Source organism: Pipistrellus kuhlii, unplaced genomic scaffold (genome assembly GCF_014108245.1).
Source record: "Pipistrellus kuhlii isolate mPipKuh1 unplaced genomic scaffold, mPipKuh1.p scaffold_m20_p_45, whole genome shotgun sequence".
Classification (NCBI taxonomy): domain Eukaryota; kingdom Metazoa; phylum Chordata; class Mammalia; order Chiroptera; family Vespertilionidae; genus Pipistrellus; species Pipistrellus kuhlii.
The window spans coordinates 284,482-306,575 of record NW_023425546.1 but is presented as its reverse complement, the minus strand read 5'-3'; the positions used below and the strand labels follow the sequence as shown (position 1 = coordinate 306,575).

Genomic DNA, 22,094 nt, shown 5'->3' with positions numbered 1-22,094 from the left:
GTATACATTTTTAGTATGTCCAACTTTTATTTTTCTATTGCCTCTAAGTTTAAAAAATATTTGTATTATAATAATTCACAGTGTTTCACAGAAAAAATAGTTTTACTCATTTTCTACCATGAAAAAGGCAGACTTTAAAAAAACAAAACATTATTTTACAATCCATTCAAGCTGTCAGCATCATCCACACAAGGGAGGTCATCCAGACAGAACCATATGTGTTTGTCAACCCTTGGAACCTACTAATATCATGTACATATTAGATATGTGGTAACTCCAGGGAGATGCTCAAAAGAGGCAACTTACATATTTGTGAGGCATACCTATCTTTCACGTGAGGATCATCCAGTCATGTCCAGTCCCTTTGTTTATTGTGGATTTGTGCCTTTTGAAGAGGACAGAGTCCAGGTCATAGGCCCATGTTGAGAGCAGGCTGTGCCCCCGCCTGCCCATTCCCACTCTTAAAGACATCTGTCTGGCAGAGAACATACCTGGAGATGAGTTTGTGAAAAGTATAGCGGAAGTCTTGGTTCCTGTAGGCATAAACAATGGGATTGACAACTGAGTTGGCATGTGACAGGAGAATAGCCATATTCATTGCCCACTTGGGCTTATCCTTAGCATGAGCTGGCTGAAAAAGGGTGACGCAGTTGATGGCATGCACTGGTAGCCAGCACAAAGCAAAAATTCCTACGATCATGGCCAGGGACTTAGCAGCGTGAATCTCTCGCTGGAGGATGGTCCTTGAGTGGTCCATCAGCTCGGTACGCTGCAGCTGCTTGCAGGCCACCATGAAGATCTTGATGTAGATCACCAGCATGATGAGCAGTGGGGGCAGGACACACCCAAAGAAGTTGAAATATACCATGTAGCTCATGGGGACCACATTCTCAAAAAGACACTTCACAAGGCAGCAGCTTTCATTCCTGGCTCCGTCCCTGGGCTCTGTGCAGTTGGTGGCACTGTCTTTACTGTTCCAGCCCAGAAAAGGGGTCAGTCCGATGCCAAAGGCAAGCACCCAGAGGACAGCAATGACTCTTCTCGCTCGGCTCCCAGTGACCAAACTCTTATATCTGTTCAAAAGAACATCATCTGTTACTGTCATTTTATAGTTCTCTGCAACCAAAGTCCGGAATCCCACCTCTGCTATTGTTCCATGGCCTTGACTGCTAATGCTGCTGAGGTTCACCCTCAAAGGGCACCATGGCCTGTACTCTCAGCACTAAAGGCACAAACAAGTTCAAAATGGATGCTTAGGTGACAAGGTGACACCTGAACAAAAGCCTGGAGCAGTGAAGGTTGGCCCTTGGAGTCAGCACTACCTGGTGGCTCTGGTCAAGAATCCTGGTCTCTCAAATACTCAAGAGGTTTGCCTTGAACTAGGGCAGGAATCATCCCGAATACCTCTGCTGGAGAACACGAGTCTGGCAAAGTCCCATCTCTACTAGCAGCAAAGTTTATAGGGAAATATCAAATACTAACTTTTAAGTTTAACCCATTAAATCTTATTTAAAAATCACTAGAAATCAGAATATACATTTTAGATATTTTGCTATAAAGTAGTCCATATGTGGCTTATAGCAAAGCTATACATTTAGCCATTAATAAATGCTCCATAAGTATGCATTCAATGTAATGTATTGAGTAAGTGAAATATATTTCCTTAACTTCTGGGAAGGAAATTTGGAAAGTTAGATACACATTACCTTTAGACTTGGCTGTGGAAAATGCCCCGTTCTCTTTGCTGCGTACTTTTCAGCATAGCCCACAGAGCCCTCCAGGCCTCAGCACATAGCCGGGCCTTTCATTCCTTAGCAGGGGCTCATCTGGCTCAGGCTGCTCTCAATATCAGACAAAACGTGTTCTGATACAAGAACACGTTTTATCTGATTTTTTTTTTTATCACTTCTCAGGTAGTGATGGCCTGTTCCACTCTGGCCTTATACACACACCAGTTACAGAACTTGTTTTATCTGTTACATTTGTCCTCTCAATTAGAATGCCAACCCCTGAGGGACTAGGGCCTTGTACCATTATATTGATACTAGAGGCCTGGTGCATGAAATTGGTGCACTTGGGGGAGGTGGTCCCCTCAGCCCAACCTGCGCCTTCTCCAATCTGGGACCCCTTGGGGGATGACATCCCTGTCACAATCCAGGACTGCTGGCTCCCAACTGCTCACCTGCCTGCCTGATTGCCCCTAACCATTTCTGCCTGCCAGCTTGATCACCCCCTAACCACTCCTCTGCCAGTCTGATTGACAATGAAAACAAGTTCATTTTTTCCTCACTGGCAGATAGTTTCCCATTCTAGCAGCCTTTGAATCACATGACCAAATGCCAAGTTTTAGAGACCACAACTGCAGGCCTTTGCCCAGAGGGTCTACTGCCTGGGCACTAAGCTTCTGGCTCAGACCATGTCTCCTGAGATCAAAACCAACCATGTCTCCTGAGATCAAAACCACGATCCCAGTTTATAGATGTGAAAACAGGCTCAGCGAGGCTAAATTATGGCCTGATGGCCCTACACTGCAGTCAGGACACAAACCCAGTCTAATCTGACTCAGATTTTGCCAAAAGGAGCCATTTACAGCTCTTCTCTCAAATCCCAGCTCTGACCCAGTCGCAGGTCAGCAGCTCCACTTCTGCCTCAGATACACTGGCTCCTGCCCACGCTGCCTGTGGGTCCATGGAGCGGCCGCTGGGAACTGCGCTCACAGGAACAGGCGTCTGCTACTTCAGTGGACAGTCCTTAAATGGCGACAAAGAGCCCTGCCTGCATGGCTCAGTGGGTGGGTGTCAACCTTTGAACCAGAAGGTTATGGTTTGACACGGTTGGGGCACATGCCTGGATTGTGGGCTTGATCCCCCCACTGGGATGTGCAGGAGGAGCTGATCAATGACTCTCATCATTGATGTTTCTCTCCCTCTCCCTCTCTAAATTTAAATAAAAAGTTTTAAAGACAACAAAGAGACTCGCTATTCTGTTGGAGGACACACCTAGATCGGAGGAGAGGTGTGGGCTCCAAAGACAATACTTCAGCATCAGAGCGCCAGCTCCTTGGTGCAGAACAGTGCCCTGAGGCCCTGCCTGGGACAGTGCAAGACGGTCAGCCGTGCTGTGGGAAGCAGCAGGCGTCCCTGCCCTGGGCAGGATGCTGGAAGGGGGCCCTCCATCTCTGGCACAGTGTGCAGGCTCTCATGACCTCCTGCCGTTCCTCTCCCATCCCATTCACGCTGTGCTTCCCCGGAGGCCCCTCTCCCGCCCGGCCCCATGCCTGTGCTCCTGGTGCCCGGCTCTCAGAACATGCGCGCACGTGTGTGTGTGTGTGTGTGTGTGTGTGTCCAAAGCATTCCTGAAAGGTGGGCCCACCTTCCTGCAGCTGCCCCTGCCAGCCAGCACTCTCCCGTGGCGGCACAGCACAGCAGTGCCGGCAGGAAGCAGACATGGTCCCAGGTGTAGGAAGCAAATGAAAGGCCGTGTGCAAGTGAAGGCAGCGTGGGCAGCCTTGTCATTCCTAACAGGCAGGCCGGTTCCGGCCCGCCAAAGGGCGTTCTGTGAAAGCCCACTACAGGGCACAGCGCACGGGGACGCCCGGCTCCAGGGAGGAGCTCATTAGCCAGAGACAGAACAGCACCCATGGGGGGGACTCGCCAAAGGGACAGCGGACACTGAGGCCGCGCAGTCAGAGGGCGCGGGTCCTGCCTAACGATCGCCGACCTACTTCTGGGGCAGGGTCTCCCGGCTCGGCCGCCCACGGGGCCAGCCAGCTCCTCCTGGGGCTCACACACCGCGGGACCACACGGAGCGCTGTGGCCGCCGAGGCCGTGGATCCGGGGCTTCATGTTCTGTCCAGCTCACAGCGGCATTCCTCTCTACCACAACACTTCTGCTATAAAGCATCGTGTGTTCTTAGAAAACCTCATATTCTCTAAAACTGCACATGAATATCAGGACTTGTGTGGAAGTGGGGTTAGGATAGGCCACTCAACGCCTACCGATTCTGTAACCGGAGCGCTAGGAAAGGACCTCGGACTGTCCAGGCGCCAGCGGCGGGGCTGGGGGGGCTGCCTCAGGGAGGGAGTACGTCCCGGAAAGTCTAATGCAAAACTACCGTACGGCCAGCGCAGGCCGACGGTGCCACGCAGGCACTCCGAGGAACTCCGAGCCAAGCGCCCATCACTGGGCACCCGGGCCCGTCCTGAGCAGGGCGGCTGGGACTGGCGTCCTGGGGAGCGAGCCCCAGGGGGACAATGCCTTCGCCCCCTGGGTCCCGAGTGCCCAGCGGCTCCTGCCGCCCCGCCGCCGCCCGGGCCCAGCCGCCTCCTGCGCGTCTGTCCGCTGAAGGTGGCAGAGCCCTCCCATCCCGCTCCCTCTGCCTGCAGAGCCCAGGGGAACCGGGCAGCGTCCCAGCGCACACGCGCTGCGGCCCGTCCTGTCCGGAAACGCCCTGCTGCACGGCCGGTTCCTGCTCACCTTCCTCCAGCCTGCACCTCTGTCCCCGCTCTGCTCCCTCCCGACTGCGCCCCACGAGCGTGTTTAACGTCCACTTGGTGGCTCTGAACAAAACGAGACGTGTGTGTGCGCGCGCGCGCGCCTTGTGCTTCAGCTTCTAGTTCAGACGAGGAGTCTGTATAAGAGCTTGAAGGTTCATCTATTGAGTAGTCGTTTCCCATTTTTCAGGTTTCTTTGGAACCAATCGGGGTTCTTTCTTTTTCTTTTAAAAAAAAATATATTTCATTGGTTTTTTTACAGAGCAGAAGGGAGGGGGGAGATAGTTAGAAATATCAATGAGGAGAAACATCAATCAGCTGCCAAGGCACGTGCCCTTAACCAGAATCCTACATGGGACCCTTGAGTCCACAGGCTGACACTCTATCCACTGAGTCAAACCAGTTAGGGCAAAACAGGGTTTCTTAAAAGTTGTCATGGACAGAAGAAGCAATAGAAAATTTGAACAGCACTGCATCTAGTAAAGAAATAGAATACACAACCAAGAATCTTCCCACACAGAAAAGTTACAGTGTTTCCCCGAAAATAAGACATCCTCCGAAAGGTTTCCTTCTGAGTGAAATATACGGCATCCCCCCAAAATAAGCCCCCCCCCCTAGGCTAAACATGAGAGATTTGGTCCACTGATTCTGAAAGAAATGGAGTCACTAGAAATTCACCAGGAAATTCAGGAATTGGATTGTTATGATGATGTTCCAGAAGATGATGACATGATTGTCATTGAATAAATGAGTGAATTATTGATACTGTAGGATTCTCAGTTTGTCTGGTTTGTGTTGACAACTACCGTACTAGCCCGTACCATATACAGGTAACAAATTTCCTTTGTTTTCGTTTAACAATAAATGTGCACTGTATTCTTCTTCATGGAAAAATAAGACATCTCCTGAAAATAAGACCTAGCGCATCTTTGGGAGCAAAAATTAATATAAGACACTGTCTTATCTTCGGGGAAACAGGGTAAGGCCCACGTGACTTCTCTAATGAATTCTATCAAACATGTAAGGAACAAATAAAACCATTCTTACACAAAGTGAGCAGATACCGTTTGGTTCTACTTATATGAAGTCCGGGTCTGGGAGTGGGGAGGTCTCGCACTTACTATTTGTGGGAACTCCGAGAGGCCACAGCTCGGGGCAGCCTGCGGGAAGGACAGTGCCCACCGGCCCGCCAGACAGCCCGGGTCCCAGGCTGTCACTCCGAGGAGGCGGGCCCGCCTCTCCCCTCCCTCGGGCCCCCCTCCTCCGACACGCCCCTGTGGGAACCGGCTGACCCAGCTGGGCCGGCCTGAGCCCACTGCCCCTGGGAAGGTGGGAAGAGATGCCATTGTCCTCAGTCACCCCAGGGCGATGGGCGAGGGTGCCGGCGCGCCCTCCAGCTCAGCACGCCAACCTGTGGCCCCGTGGCCCGTGAGGTCCGAAGGTCGGAGACCGCGGGCCCACCCAGCGCGCTCTGACAGTGACCCAACCCCGAGGCTGCGGAGGGGCCAGGACGAGGTCTCCCCCAGCTCCCGTGGAGGCTGTTCTTTTGGGGAGTCCCATATTTTGGTCTCATATCGGGAGGGACTCAGGGACAGCCCAAGGCTGCTGGTTCCAGACCCTGACCGCCGTCCCCTGGACAGGGCCTGGAGAGAAAGGGCGCTGCGGGCACCAGGCAGAGCAGGACGGACCGCCGTGCGGGCTGGCGCGCCTGTGCTGGCGAAAGCATCGGCTCTGCTGGCGGAGGACACAGGACGTGCCACGACGGGATGCTAACGATCACGTGGTTATAGTGGCGTCTCAGGTTCTCCCGGAACCACTTTTCCCTTCGTAACGAGTAGATACCGTGTGGGAGATCCGGGAGACTCTGTCAATACCCTGCTTGTCATCAAACTTTCACCACTGGGTTTCAACAGCTGCTGATCGTTCTCGCCCACGCCAGTTAGTAATGACAGGATGTCAAAGGATGCGCTGCTTAACCCTGTCACCCCACCCATTCCTGACGAGAGTCGGCGGGGTAAAGGACATTCCGGGCAGGGAGAACAGGGTGTGCAAAGGCCTGACCTCAGGAAGATCCAGGAACTAAGAGGCGGCCTGAGAAGCCAGAGCAGAGAAGCAAAGGCGAGAGGGAGCAGGATGAGCCGGGAGAAGGGAGGAGCCAGGCAGCTGAGGCCTCCTCCTAAGGCCTGGGAACACGGGGAAGAAAGGGGTACAATCAGGTGCGCGTTGTAGAAAGACTGCTGCTCTGAACCGCGTGGTGCGGACCTGGCGTCCTGGCCGGGAGGCAGAGATGGGCAGAGAAGCGCAACCGAAAGTCTCAGTAAAGCTTTGTCTTCTTTACCTTCTCTCTCTCAAAAGGCGATTTGGCAGCGGTGTCACAATCCGCATGGAAACAGAAGCACGGACTGAAAGCTTGTGGGCGCAAACCAGAGGAGCTCAGTGTGCTCAGCGGCTGCGGAGAGCCGTCAGCAGCCTGAGCAATGGCCGTGCAGGCTTCCCCCAGGCGGAGGGCCGGGGCAGAGTCCTGGGGTCCTGGTGGCTGCGAGGCCCCCCTGCTGCACACACCAGCCTGCCCTGGTGTCGGTGTCCAGAGTCACATCTCAAATATCTCTAGACTCAGCCTCCATCTCCACAGCCTCTGCCTGGCCGTGCTTCCCTCCCTCCCCCGCGAGGAACGGCCAGCCTACACACTCGTGTCCCCTCTGACCCCTCCTGCCACCAGAATGGCTGTCTTGTAATGCAAACCAGACCATATCAAACTCCTGATTAAAATCCTGCATCAGCCTGCCAGGTTCCACCTCGCTGGCACTTCTCAGAACGTTTCACTTAAATGACAGTAGAAAACACAAAAGGAAATAAATTCATAACCACCCTAAAATGGAAATGGAAGGTGACCTCAGCAAAACAGAGAGATGAATGAGTTTCTAGAAACCAGAGGCAGGCACGGTCATGAGGACAACGCCCGGAACCAGAAGCCAGGGTGGCGGGAAGAGAGGCCGCTCTCCCCAGGGCCAGCCTGCAGCCTGCAAGTGAGCCGAGGAGGGAGAGATGGTGTGGGCCACCCCACAGCCCCTCCCCACGGGGCGGGCATCTGTTCCCACCACCTGCCCTCCCAAAGCTGAATCTGGCACCCAGGGATGGCGATGGCACCAGGGATGGGGGATAGCACCCAGGGATGGCAATGGCACCAGGGATGGGGGATGGCACCAGGGATGGGGGATGGCACCAGGGATGGCAATGGCACCAGGGATGGGGGATGGCACCAGGGATGGGGGATGGCACCCAGGGATGGAGGATGGCACCAGGGATGGGGGATGGCACCAGGGATGGGGGATGGCACCAGGGATGGGGGATGACACCAGGGATGGGGGATGGCACCCAGGGATGGAGGATGGCACCAGGGATGGGGGATGGCACCAGGGATGGGGGATGGCACCAGGGATGGGGGATGGCACCAGGGATGGGGGATGGCACCAGGGATGGGGGATGACACCCAGGGATGGGGGATGGGGTGGGGGAGGGCTCTAACTGCCTACTCTCCACTCCCTGAAGCATGTGAGTCCAAAGAAGGTTTTTCAAAATTGTTTAAATTTTAATCTAAACCAAAAAAGTAAAAATGAATGCTAAATTTTAAAAAATAGAAAAATTGGAGGGAAAAGAAACTTTTCCAGAGGAGAATGAAAAGCTCAAGTATTAGAAAGTTATATATTGGAGAACATTTGAAAGACAAACGTGAAAGCAGCCAGGGAAGGGAAATATCCACCTCGCTCTGAAGACTCCCAGGAGGAAACAACAGAGAAAATGGAGACAAGGAAATAATCAAGAAAACATTATTTTTAAAAACCTCAGAGCCGAAGACAGACCTCAGTACTCAGCCTGGAAAAGTCCAGGCAATGCCGCCCCATGGGGGAGGGAGCTGGGGCCGGTGCGAAATCTCAGGACACCGTGGACGATGAGCCGGGCTCAGAACAGAACCACTGCACCCGACTTCCAGAGCAAGGCCCTCCGGCTTGGGGCCAGCTTCTGACCACTGAGCCCACCAGCCAGGCGGCGGCAGATGGGAAACCAGAGGTCAGAGACTGTGACTGCCTTCGCAGTTCGCCTTTTCTCTGGTTTCAATTCTTCAACGTGGGGCAGAGGGCTGCGAGGGGCCTTTGTGCCTTTCTGTGTTTTTGAATATTTACTCTGTGCAGACTGGTGGTTTCTGTCAAAACAAAAACAATGATACACATATCTTTTAAACCTGCCCTGGCCAGCGGCGCCCCATGCACCAAAAGGTCGCAGGTTTGATTCCCGGGTCAGGTCACGTACAGGAGGCGGTTGGTATCTCTGTCCCTCAAGCAATAAAAACAGTCTCCAGTGGGGATTAAAAAAATAAATTCATTCAAACAAACTTCATGGACTGACCAGTGCCCTGAGGACAACACCCAAACTCCTCAGCGAGCGTCTGGCCCCCTCCATCTGCCTGCTCTCAGCCCTCAACGCCCTCCCCCCACCCCCATGCTTCTGTGCACCTGCCCCCCTCAGCTCTAATGCCCCTTCCCCCCCACTCCCCAGTGCATCCCCCACCCCAGCATCAGCCCTCAGTCCCCACCCTGGGGCCTGTGCAGTCTGTTCTCAGCTTTAATTCCATGAAGAAGGCACACTTGCTATTTGCCATTACGTTTCTGCAGCCTGTTCACCTCAGAGACCAAGCGCCGCCTACTGATGCCAAGACGAGAAGCCCTGACCTGCTCCCTGAGACCAACGCCAAGACCAGCCCCCGAGACCAGCTCCTGAGACCAACGCCAAGACCAGGCCCCCAGACCAACACCAAGACCAGCTCCCGAGACCAGGCCCCCGAGACCAGCTCCCGAGACCAGCCCCCCGAGACCAGCCCCCCGAGACCAGCCCCCCTAGACCAGCTCCCGGGACCAGCTCTGTCTGAGGAAAGAGGCAGGAAGAAGGCCACGGGGGGCGGGGGGGAGGGGGGCTGCCAGGTGGTCAGACAGATGCCTCACGCCCACCGGCCAGGGCAGCCTTCTTCCCTCAGCTGGCCACATTCCTCTCGAGCAGCCTTCTCGGTCCTGGTAATGCTTAAAGGGCCCCATCCTAGTTTGCTGCTCACTCCCTTCCACCCACAGGGACCACTCCTCACTGGGCGTTTCCAGCTGACCACAGCGCCTGGAGGGTAGCGACCTGGCTGACCTCACTCCCGTCCGCGCCTGGTCTGCGGAGCCAGAGGGAGCTGCGGGGTGGACCTCACACTCCAGTGTCCAGAGCGGCCCTGGGCATAGCCCTCGTACCCGTGCCGGCAGCTGACAGAGCGAAGCCAGGGCTCCATGGAGTGGGCCCCGCCCTGCCGGCCGTGCGGAGCGCCACCCCCAGTGTTAACGTCTGTCCTCTGCACCTCACTCTCCGGACGGGACAGGTGGTCCCGCGGGGCTGTGGCGGCCGCCTGCCCTTCCGAGCGCGCAGAGCAGCGTGGGCAGCCCCGGGCAGCAGGGCGGGCGGGCCTCCTTCCACAGCCCCGGAGCCCAGGCTCCCCTCCCCTGCCGGCTCCGCCTCAGGGTTCCCCCCAGCACCAGACACGGCTCGGCCACGCCAGGCGGCACCTGCTGCTGGTTTCCGGGCAGTGGCTGGCAGGTGGGGCTGAGAGGCCTGTACGGGCCACGGGGGCAAACAGCACAGAGCACAGCCCTCTCTCCTACCGCCCGGACTTTCCAGCCCTGAGCCGGGACGGCCACGCCAGGCCTGGGAGCTGGGCAGGGCCCGCTGCGGCTCCGCCCACTCTCCTCAGGCCGTGGGGGCTCCCCTCTCCCCTCCCCTGCTGGGCTCAGAGGGCCATCCTCTTCTACAGCCGTTACCTCAGAGATCCCTCCTGTTCCTGGGATCTGCCATCTTGGCCTCCCTCCAGTCTGTCTGCATATTCTCCCCACACGTCCCCGAGGCGTCACACACACACACACACACACACACACACACACACATGCATTCACCCAAAGGTGGGTCCCTAGCTCACGCTTGGATGGTGCCCTCCCTCAGAGCTCACACTCCGCTGAGACCACAGCCTGGGAGGACGTGGGTGAAGGGCAGAGGCAGCGAGGGAAGCCTCGGGTGGGGAGGGAGGGAGGCGGCAGAGCCGGGCTGGCGCAGGGCCTGTGGTGGTGAGTGAGGTGCGGAGGGTGCGCTGGCTACAGAGCCTGAGCCTTCCGGCCTTGAGGCCAGAGTGGAGCCTGGGCCAGCGCACAGCTTAAGCAGGGGAGTGCCTGGCCTGGCAGCTTCCAGCCCCCTCTCCCGCAGCTGAGTAGAGAATGATTTAGGGGAGCGAGAGGCGTTGGGGGGCCCAGGGGAACTGATCGGGAGCTGCTAAAAGGACACACACACACACACACACACACACACACACACACGATGATATCCGAGATGCGGTCATTCAGATCCACCAAAAGGGGGCACTGCAGGGTGACCCCCGATTCCTGCCCTCAGTTGCACCCCCTGAACTAAACCCTCTGCCAGGAACATGTGGCCTTAACTGTTCTCGACGCCCTCGGGCTGAAGGCCAGGCAGACCCTCCTGGTGCAGCCGCAGCTGCCATCTGTGCCAGCACCACCTCGGCTCCTGCCCCTTCTCTGCCATCCTCCCGCTACAATGCTGTGCTCCGAGCGGGGCTCAGGGCCCAGGGACGGTGAGACGGGCACGGCCAAGGGCTGGCTTTGCCCCAGGGGCCTGGACCCGCCGCGCTGTTTTACAGGGAGACAGCTCCTCCCAAACTGCTCTGCGCCGGCCGCGTGCCCGGTCAGGGCTGGGCCCCGGCCCTGTCAACAGAGCGAGGGAGAGCCCCACGTCTTCCTGACTCCAAGAGGGTTCAGACTCGGGCCCGGAAGTCCCCTGTTAGAGGAACGGATCCAGGAGCAACCCCACCCGATTCCACAGGGCCTGGAATCGGCGTGTTAGCCCGCTCACAGGGCCTGGCTCTCGGAGCAGGAAGTGCAGACACTGCGGAGGGACACAGCCTGCCCTCGGCACCAGCCCACAGGGCCCAGGAGCCCTGGAACACGGAGCCCATTCCGACCACAGGTGGGTGGGCGCTGGGGACGGCCAGACGCCAGGCCTCCCGGGACCTCTTCCTCCCTAAACTCCTGCGGAGGCCAGCAGGGCGCAGTGCCTCCCCACTGAGCACTCTGCCCTGCCCAGCGCTGCCTGAGTGCATGCAAAGGAGGGAGGGCCAGTGATTCACGATCTTTCCCCCGAACACACCCATCCCATCTTCCAGGTCTGCGCCCGGACAAGAACCAGCAGATGGAACTTCCTGCTCCACGGGGCACAGGGGAATATCTTCCAGTCACTCCGGGACGGGAGCGGGCCTCTGTGGACCTCTGCCAGGGGCATGCCCAGGGGCTGCGGGCATGGGGGTGCGCCTGCTGGATGCCAACATGCTGACCGAGAGGCAGGAAGGCCCCGAGGGAACAGTGTGCCACCCGGGCGCTGGCGATCCGGGCTGTCACGGACGGGGCACAGGAGGCCTCTCGGCACCAGGTCAGGCTCCCGGCCGTGGAGCGGGCGGTTCCCGTCAGGCAGGGACCCAGGAACCACAGGGCAGGCTCCTCGTGCGGTGTTGGGAAGGCCGGGCAATCCCACAACACGCTTCTCCGCCAGCCACCCACGGTCCCTGCCTTCTGGGGTTCCGCAGCCAGAGGATGTAACCCGCCGCACACAGCTGACCTCACATTAAACCCTTCCCTCCCTTCCTGCTCCCGCGGCAGTTTCTTGTCTCGGCCCCAAACCCAAAGGGATCCCCAGCTCACCCAGCTCAGACCTGCCAACGGGCCCAAAGGCCGAGCAGAAAGAATTCCAAGGAGCCCTGAGCGCCCAGACACGCCCGCTCAGGAGCTCAACTCCCAATTTCCCGCCGGGCGGCGGCTCGTCCCCCCGGCTCGTCCCCCCGGCTCGTCCCCCCCGGCTCCGTCCCCCCGGCTCCGTCCCCCGGCGGCTCGTCCCCCCGGCTCGTCCCCGGCGGCTCCGTCCCCCGGCGGCTCCGTCCCCCGGCGGCTCCGTCCCCCCGGCTCCGTCCCCCCGGCTCCGTCCCCCCCGGCTCCGTCCCCCCGGCCCGTCCCCCGGCGGCTCCGTCCCCCCCGGCTCCGTCCCCCGGCGGCTCCGTCCCCCGGCGGCTCCGTCCCCGGCGGCTCCGTCCCCCCGGCTCGTCCCCCGGCGGCTCCGTCCCCCCGGCTCCGTCCCCCGGCGGCTCCGTCCCCCCGGCTCCGTCCCCCGGCGGCTCCGTCCCCCCGGCTCCGTCCCCCCCGGCTCCGTCCCCCCCGGCTCCGTCCCCCGGCGGCTCCGTCCCCCCGGCTCCGTCCCCCCGGCTCCGTCCCCCGGCGGCTCCGTCCCCCCGGCTCCGTCCCCCCGGCTCCGTCCCCCGGCGGCTCCGTCCCCCCGGCTCCGTCCCCCCGGCTCCGTCCCCCGGCGGCTCCGTCCCCCCGGCTCCGTCCCCCCCGGCTCCGTCCCCCCGGCCCGTCCCCCGGCGGCTCCGTCCCCCCCGGCTCCGTCCCCCGGCGGCTCCGTCCCCCCCGGCTCCGTCCCCCGGCGGCTCCGTCCCCCGGCGGCTCCGTCCCCCGGCGGCTCCGTCCCCCGGCGGCTCCGTCCCCCCGGCTCCGTCCCCCCCGGCTCCGTCCCCCCGGCCCGTCCCCCGGCGGCTCCGTTCCCCCCGGCTCCGTCCCCCCGGCCCGTCCCCCGGCGGCTCCGTCCCCCCCCCGGCTCCGTCCCCCGGCCCGTCCCCCGGCGGCTCCGTCCCCCCCCCCCCGGCTCCGTCCCCCGGCCCGTCCCCCGGCGGCTCCGTCCCCCCCCCCGGCTCCGTCCCCCGGCGGCTCCGTCCCCCCGGCTCCGTCCCCCCGGCCCGTCCCCCGGCGGCTCCGTCCCCCCGGCTCCGTCCCCCCGGCTCCGTCCCCCCGGCTCCGTCCCCCCGGCCCGTCCCCCGGCGGCTCGTCCCCCCCGGCTCCGTCCCCCGGCCCGTCCCCCGGCGGCTCCCACGCGTTCTCAGCAGGAGAAGGAGGCTCCTCTCTAAGAGCCTCGTGCGGGCGGGCGTGTGGCCGGCCCGGGCGGGCGGGGAGGAGGTCACAGGCCCGCACGAGGCTTTTAAAACGCGGGGGGACCCGCTCACCGCAGGGCGGAGGGACAGGCCCTGGCGCCCGCTAAGCCCACCCCGCCCGCGGCCTCGGCGCCCCCGGCGCATTCGGACCTGAAGCTGGTGGTGGGCAGTGTCCGCTCTGCCCGCGGGAGTCCCCGCGCCCCAAGCTGCCTGGACTCCGCCCGGGGTCCGACCCCCGGGACCCCCAGGGCCGCAAAGAGGGGGTGCGACCAGCGAACCCCCGCTGCGGGGCTCCCACCGCCCGCGGAAGTGGCGCCTTTCCCGGCGTTTCCACGACCGGCGGCTCCGGGGCACCCTCCCGGCACCTCCCAGCCGTCCCCACAGAGCTCGGCGCGGCCGGGACCCGGGGTCCGGGCGCCGCTGACCCGGGCGGGCGGGGGCGGGCTCACCGGAGCGGGACGCGGATGGCCAGGTAGCGGTCCACGGCCACGGCCAGCAGGCTGAAGATGGAGCTCTGCGTGAGCACCAGCACGAAGCAGGCGAGGAAGAGGCAGCTGTAGAAGTCGGTGCAGAAGCCCAGGCTGATGGTGACGGCGAAGGGGATGGCGAACAGCCCCACGGCCACGTCGGCCGCCGCCAGCGACGCCAGGAAGTAGTTGGTGGGCGTCTGCAGCGCGCTGGACGTGCCCACCGCGGCGCACACCAGCACGTTGCCCGCCACCGACAGCGCGGCCAGCGCCAGCTCCAGCGCCACGTACAGCGCGTCCTGCGCCTCCAGCGGCATCGCTGCCCGCGCCGCCGAGCGGGGACCGTGCGCCCCGCGGGCAGGGCCCGCCGGGACCCAGGCCGCCGCGCCTCTGGGGCGCCGGCGCCGGGCGCTCCGGACCGACCACAGGGCGGGGCGGGGAGGCGGGGCGCCCATTGGCCGGCGCGCCCGCCCGTCCCGGGCCCGCGGGCCCCGCCCCGCCCCGCCCCGCCGAGGTCCGCGCCCGCCGGAGAGCCACGGCCGGGGCCAGCATCTGACAGCCAAGTTCCCCGATTTCCCCGGTGCCCCTCCCGCCGGTGTGTCCCGCGCTGTCGCTCTGCCTCCGCCCGGGCGCTCGGGGCCGCCGCTCGGGGCGTGGAGAGAGCGGGGACCGCGCCCGCCGCTGCCGGCTGCCCCCAAACACTCCACCGACGGCGGGTGTCCGGGACCTGAAGCCTTTGGAGGCTCCCCATTGGACAGGCAGGGCTCGCCTTGCTGCCCGGATGAGATGCCTCAGGAAGGGCGCGGAGGTGCAGGCAGCGACGGGACCCCCGCTCGGCCCGACGGCGAGCGGACTCTGCGGCTGCAGCTCTGCGCGCACCACCTGCACCGGCGCCCGCCTTCCCCTCTGCCGGGCGCCTCCGGCTCCGCTTCTCCGCTGGCACATGATCCGCCCCCTCTCCCCACCCCCACCCCCACCCTTCCCTAGAGCGCCGGTGCTCCAGGCGCTCTCTGTGCCCTCCACACCCGCCCTGGGGACACTCCCACGCCTCACTCGTGGCCCTGAGCACCTCCTGAGTGAGGGCCAGACCCCAGCATCCCTCTGCCCACACCTTTCACTCCGCCAGGAGAGCCCGAGGCCCCCAAATCCAGTCCGTCCAAAACCAAGCTCGTTTTCAACTCTCCTCAGACCTGTGTGCTCTCGTGGTACACTCGGCTATTGATCTTACTTCCCACCCCGCCCCTGCACCCTTCCCCGCACTCCTAGGGCGGGTGCTGCCAATCGGCTTCCAGAGCGCGCTCCTCTCCGCCCCAAGGCAGGCTCAGGGGGTCCCTCCTCGCAGTCTGCCCCCACCGCCCCTCCCTCTGCTCTCCCTCTGTCTCCACTCTGCTCCATCCATCTGCCCCGTCCTCCCCAGCTCCATCCTTCCAGGGCACACGGGCTGTGCACCCCTCCATCGCTAGCATCACCGGACGAGGTGGCTGAGAAGGCTGTCGCACAGCCCGTAGGGATGCTTGCAAAGTTATGTGAAGCAAAAGGAAAGTGTGGAGGTAACTGTGAAGGACAGAGGGTTCATTTTGGGGGCGACAAGATATTCTAACTGTGATAGCTGCACAGCTCTGTAATCTAAGAAAGGACTTAACTACACACTGTGAACAGTGGGGTGTATGGCCCATGACTCCCATCTCAGGCTGTAACACAGCCTTCAGCCTCCAGCAGGCGGGACCAGGACCGTCTGTCTGTGTAACAAGTGTTTCGTGTGGTTTTTCACTTCTATCATAACAAAACCTGATTTTATGTGAAAATACTGAAAAGCCCACAGACTCCATGCTGTGTTCTGACCTCACCTTCTCCCCCACCCATGTTCCCACAGCACCTGACAGACTGTCACCGCGTGTGTGGTGAACTGGCGCCACTGAGGGACCATGAACACCAAACTCCTCTCTAGTTGGTGGCGGGTGAACAGATACAGGGCTTCCTGGGGAGGAGGCGGATGGGAAAGGCCTGGCAGAGGGGGGTATTGGGTAGGGATCATGCTGGGAAGGTTGTGAAGAGGCTTGGGCAGGCACAGCCACACCCTGGAGGGCAGAGAAGGGAAGAAAGTCTGCAGGGCCGGCTTCAACCACTAGGCGGGAGCGTTGTGTGGCTGCTGGAGGCGCAGGGCAAAGCCAGGGAGGTCACTGAGCAGGTGGTGATGGAGCCGAGCAGCACCTGGCAGTGCGGCTGCAGGTGGCAGAGGGAGAGGCGGCAGCAGGATGGAAGCCTGCAGGCTGCTGTGAGTGCTTCCCGCTTCCCTGCAGCCTCCAGGCCCTGGCTCAGCTCCACCATGTTCTGTGCCTGGAATTCCCGGTTTTCCTTACCAGAGCCCATCCTCCTTGATCATCTGAGTATTAAGGGTCCCCATTACGAACGCCCCCTCGTCCCCCATGCAGCCCACTGAGTCCCCTGTGACTAGTGTCCACCCCTGGACAGCCGTCAGCAGGGCCTCCCCTCCTCCTCCCCCAGCCCAGCCCACACCCAGCACTGGGCTCCTTTACTCACACGCCCACCTCCCCTCTCCATCAAGTTTTTGTGAAGCAAACTGCATTATTCTGACCTCATCTACCCCAAGTCTGGAACTCACACTGGGATTTAAACTGGACTCACGCAGCCACGGAGGTGGCAGTAATGGTAACAGGCAATTATTGTTGAGGAAACAAGAAGAAAAGGTGGAATCTGGAGGGAGTCATGAGCGTTAGGATTAAAAAGCAGCTGGGGTATGGACAGATCCCAGGTCTCAGGAACAGAGGACCCAGATTCCCGCCTCTGAGGTTTACCTGGGACAAGTTAATTAATCGTGCATAAGGCAGAACAACAATGCTAGCTGCACAGGGTCAGTACGAACCGGGACCGAGGAACCGTCTACCATGGAACCTCTGACAGTGATGAGAGCATTTGGATGAGTTAGGTTAGAGGCCTGGAAACCTGAGTGGGACTTCAATTGGTGAAAGTGGAAGGGAATATTTTGTGGCCCCTCTGAGGCCCCTCTGTGGACCTCTTGCCGATGGCTGGCACCACCCTGTCACTCCCACTCCTGCTCCATCTTGCCTCAGCTGCCAGAGCAGAATCCAGGTGGCAATGCAGTACTCAGAGACGTTGTCAAAGACCAAAGCTCTCTCTGTCTTTGGTTCTGTTTATTGTCTCCATGGTTACAGAAAGGTTGCCACAGATGCAATCATTACTTCCTCAAGCAACCACAGAGAACGCAGGAGTGGGTCAGCTCCTACCATCGTTTATCATCATTTGTCCTGGGTCACGTGCTGCTCTACTCTGAATGTGAGCATGGGGATGGAATTGTGCCTGGGTCAGACCAAACACGCCTGCCCAAATACGCTGTCATCTAAATAATCTTGTGGTGCTGCAAACTGAACAGCAAGGGAGGACAATGCACATTATCTTTCACTGTGCTACTGTCAGAGGGAATTTTCCACTTATAATCTGTGTCCCAGGCCCCACTGGCTTGTACATAAAAATTGGTTCTTGGGGTATTAAAAATAAGCTACACTGACACTCTCCCAGGACCAAACTGAAAATACAACTAAAATACAGAAAAAGCAACCTTGTAAGTTCAACTGAAGACTCGCTGGAGAGAACCCTGATAACCAAGACGGGAAGTGGAGGCCACATAGAGACTGGTAGGAGGGAGGAGGTGCGGAGGGCTGGCTGGGTGCCCACAGACAGCAGCTAAAGGTCCAGAGGAATATCTCAGCTGAGGGGTTCCCACTGAGAACTCTGAGGTCTAATCCCCAAGCTGGGCTCTGCAGCCCAGAGCACCAGAACTGAGAAAGGTGCCAGAGAACATCTGGCTGTGAAAAGCAGCAGGATTGCTGTCTGCCAGGAAAAGACAGCTGGAGATGCAGCTACTCTCTTAAAGGGCCAACACACAAAATTTCATATGCAGCCACTCACCTTGGACTCTGGCAAAGGGAGGGCAGAGTGGACCGGAGCTGAGTGAGAAGAGTCCAGGGTTGGGAGCTCTGGGATTGGGGCACCAAGGGCAGCCACCCGATTCCTGTGTTGAGTCATTTCCTCGTTCTGGAGAGAACATCTTTCTCCCATAGACCTCAGCTTTCCAGGTGTTTTCATCTGGGGGAAAGGCAGTCACCACACTCTGTTGGAAGAGCTCTCCCACGCTGTCATCCATAGCTCAGGGCCAACCATGTCTGATCACACTCACACTGCAGGCGGAGGAAGACCTCTGGAGGCTTTGTCTTTGTCTGATCTCCTTCTGGGCCTGGGGCTAGGAAAGGCAGATATCTTGTTCCTTTCCAAAAGTACCCGACCCCAGCAGAGGAAGCCACAAGCTGTGATTACTGATAGCCCCAAACAGGGTACTCAGTGCCAATCAGAAACAGCATCTGACAGTGTCCTGTACTAAAGATTGGGAGTCACAGCAGATCTACCTAATACACAGACACAAATCCAAACAGGCAGTCAAAATGGGAAGACAAAACAAACAAACAAACAAAAACAACCACCAACAAGGGAAAAAAATAAGAGAATTCTCCTGAAGAAAGATAAATTAAATGGAGATAATAAATTTATCTGATATAGAGATCTGAATAATGATGGTAAAGATGCTCAACAGCATGCTAAAAGATATAGTAACTGAAAAAAAAATCAGCTGAAATAAAGAATGATACGGCACTAATAAAGACCACATTGGAAGGAATACACAGAAAATTAGGGGAAGCTGAGGATCAGAACAGTGAATTAGAAGACAGGATAGGAAAATTCACTCAGTCAAAGAATCAGAAAGAAAAAAAAAATTAAAAACAGGATAGCTTAAGGGAACTGTGGGGCAAAATGAAATGTTACAATATTCACATAATAGGTATGCCAGAAGGGGAATAAAGTGAGCAAGGGATAGAGAATGTGTTTGAAGAAATAACTGCAGAAAACTTCCCTAACCTTGTGAAGAAAAACTTCATACAAGTTCAGGAGGCACAGAGAGTCCCAAGCAAGAAGAACTCAAACAGACACATCATAATTAAAATGCCAAAAGTGAAAGACAAAGAGAGAATCTTAAAGACAGCAAGAGAAAAGCAATTTGTTACGTATAAAGAAGCTCTCATAAGGCCTTCAGATGATTTCTCATCAGAAACTCTACAGGCCAGAAGGGAATGGCATGAAGTGTTCAGGTAATAAAACCAAGAATTGGAAACCAAGATTACTACATCCAGCAAGGCTATCATTCAAAATAGATCATTGGATTCAGTCTTGAGTAGCCTAAAGCAGTGGTCGGCAAACTGCAGCTTTCGAGCCACATGTGGCTGTTTGGCCCCTTGAGTGTGGCTCAGCGGTAGAACCACTTCTTCAAAGTAGACTCGGCCAGGCCGAAAACTGACTTCTGTGCCTGGGCCACGAAGTTTCAATCGCACTGTACACACGCATCTGCACGTGGTATTTTTGGAAGAGCCACACTCAAGGGGCCAAAGAGCCGCATGTAGCTTGAGAGCCACGGTTTGCTGACCACTGGCCTAAGGCAATCATCCACACATGGAGCAGGAAGGTTTTCCAACAGGGTGGTACAATTGCTTCTGACTGGAGGATAATTGGTCTTCTCAGTCTCTTAATGGACCTCAGAAACTTCACAGGGTGGGGCAAGGGGTTTTCCAATAGGGTGGCGTAACTGTCACCCTACCAGTCAAAAACTGCCTGGATGTCCTCCACAGTGTGAGGGAGTGACTAAGCATAGGAAACCAGTGTAACTACCCTTCGAATTCTAACCCCAGAGCCCCCAATCCTAGACTCTCTTCACACAGCTTCAGCCATTCTGCTGAAGTCCAAGGTGAATGGCTGCACATGATATTTTGTGTGCTGGCCCTTTAAAAAGGTATCTGCATTTCCAGCCATCTTTCCCTGACAGACAGCAACCCTGATGCTTTTCACAGCCAGATGTTCCGTGGGCACCTTTCTCAGTTCTGGTGCTCTCTGCTTGGCAGCCCAGCTTGGGGTTTAGACTTCAGAGTTCTCACTGGCACCCCCTCAGCTGAGACGTCTCTGGAACTTCAGCTGCTGACTGTGGGCACCCAGCCAGCCCTCCGCACCTCCTCCCTCCTACCAGTCTCTACGGGCCTCCACTTTCCGTCCTTGGTTATCGAGGTTCTCTCCAGCTAGGCTGCAGTTGAATTTTCAGGGTGGGTTTCTGTATTTTAGTTGTACTTGCAGTTGGTCCTGGGAGGGTGTCTGCGTAGCATCCACTTACTCCACCATCACTTTAAATCTCAATATAACTTCTTCCGTCTATAAATTGTTCTAACTTTTTCCTGACTCCCCATGTCATCAGGCAACAGAGAAAACCTCAATTTGCCAATTTTGTATGTTAGTGAAATAGCCAGGACGAAAGGAAGTCCAGACAACTGCCCCACAGCTTCCCTGGATAACCCATTCTAATTAGACAAGAAGACAGAAGAGATGTCTTCATTAGAGAGTGGACAGAGCCTGGTCAGTGTGACTCAGTGGTTGGGCATCGACCTATGAAGCTGGAGGTCACGGTTCGATTCCCAGTTGGGGCAATGCCCGGGTTGCAGGCTTGATCCCCAGTAGGGGATGTGCAGGAGGCATCCGATCAATAATTCTCTCTCATTATTGATATTTCTCTCTCTCTCTCTCTCTCCCTCTTCCTTCCTCTCTGGAATCAATAAAAATATATTTTTTAAAAAGAGTAGAAAGAAGCTATATTAGCTAGGTTTGCTTGAGGTTACTGAGAGAAGCTTTTTTTTACACTTGGAGAACTTAATCATCAGTGATAGGCACTTTAAAACTAAGCAAATAAAAGAGACAATGAGTAAGACTGGGGAAAAAGAGAAGTTAACAGGAAGACAGTGCAGTACGTGTCCCAGTGTCAATGTAGCACAGTCACAGGCTGTGAAGTGGAGGTTCTTAGCTAATGACACTGACTGTGAGCGCAGGCGGGCTTTAGAGACACTTGTGCATCTTTTCGGTTCCCATACTGGCACTTGAATGCCCTTTGAATGAAGAATTGTCCCATCAAAATGCCAATGTTGCCCTTCCAATACTCAAATTCAAGAAATTGAGTATTGATTAAATTAAAAAAGCGTGACTAACTCCTGAGGAAATGGCAGTGGGAGCTGGAGAAAGGTGGGTGCGTGTAAATGGGGTCTATCAGGCCAGTGCTGGAGGGGAAAACCAGCTGAGGCTAACAAGAGGCCGGCCAAACGTAAAAGGAAAAACCAGAAAGGGAGCTGTCCACAGGGACTTGGCGTGCTCTGACATGTTCTTTGGGATATGGAAGTCCACACACATGGGAAGACCTGAGCACGCCGGGCTGCCTCGGAGGCTCTGAGTGAGCAGAGATGGAAGCTAAGGCCGAGCTTTGAGCGTCTTCAGAGCACGGGAAGCCCACCGAGCCTTCTGCCAAGGCTGCAAGACCTGTGGGTTCAAAGCATTTAAGGACATCTCTGTCCAATCACCAGCTGACCACTGAGCTGCCACGCATGATAAAGACTATGGACGCTACAGAGCTAGTCCAGGGAATTCACTAAACACACAGCAACAGCAACTGAGGGAAGGAGGGAGAAGATCTCATATTATACAGCCCTAATGTTCCGTTTTCAACAACAACAAAAGTGAGACATACATTTAAACAGGAAAATAAGGTCTGCACGAAGCTTAAAACAGCCCATAGAAACTGCCCCGCAGGAGTCCCAAATGTAGACAATGCAGTCCTAGACAATGGTTTTAAATCAGCTATCATGAATATGTCAAAAACTGAAGAGAATTAAGGGAAAGTATGAGAATCATGTTTCATCAAATAGAGAATCTCAACAATTAGAAATTGTGAAAAAGAACCAAATAGAAATTCTAGAGTTGAAAAGTACAATAACTGAAATGAAACTTCAGTAGAGGGGCTCAGGAGTGGACTTGAACTGGTAGACGTAAGAACCAGAGAACTGGAAAAAGGTCAGTTGTAAGTAGCCCATGGGAAGAAGAGGCAAATAAGAGACTGAAGAAAACTGAACAGAGTCTCAGGAACCTGTCCACGCCCTCAGTGTACTGACATATGCAAAT

At 57.4% G+C, this 22,094-nt stretch overlaps 1 protein-coding gene across 1 annotated transcript; it reads right to left on the bottom strand.

The window, feature by feature from the left end:
* Positions 1-83: 83 nt before the first annotated feature.
* ADORA2B (adenosine A2b receptor) lies at positions 84-14,417 on the bottom strand. The gene is made up of 2 exons (XM_036412599.2): positions 14,004-14,417; positions 84-1,073 (listed from the first exon to the last, which is right to left on the bottom strand). Exons 1-2 carry the CDS (start codon positions 14,336-14,338, stop codon positions 410-412), a joined length of 999 nt encoding a protein of 332 aa, XP_036268492.1. The 5' UTR covers positions 14,339-14,417; the 3' UTR covers positions 84-409.
* Positions 14,418-22,094: the final 7,677 nt, after the last annotated feature.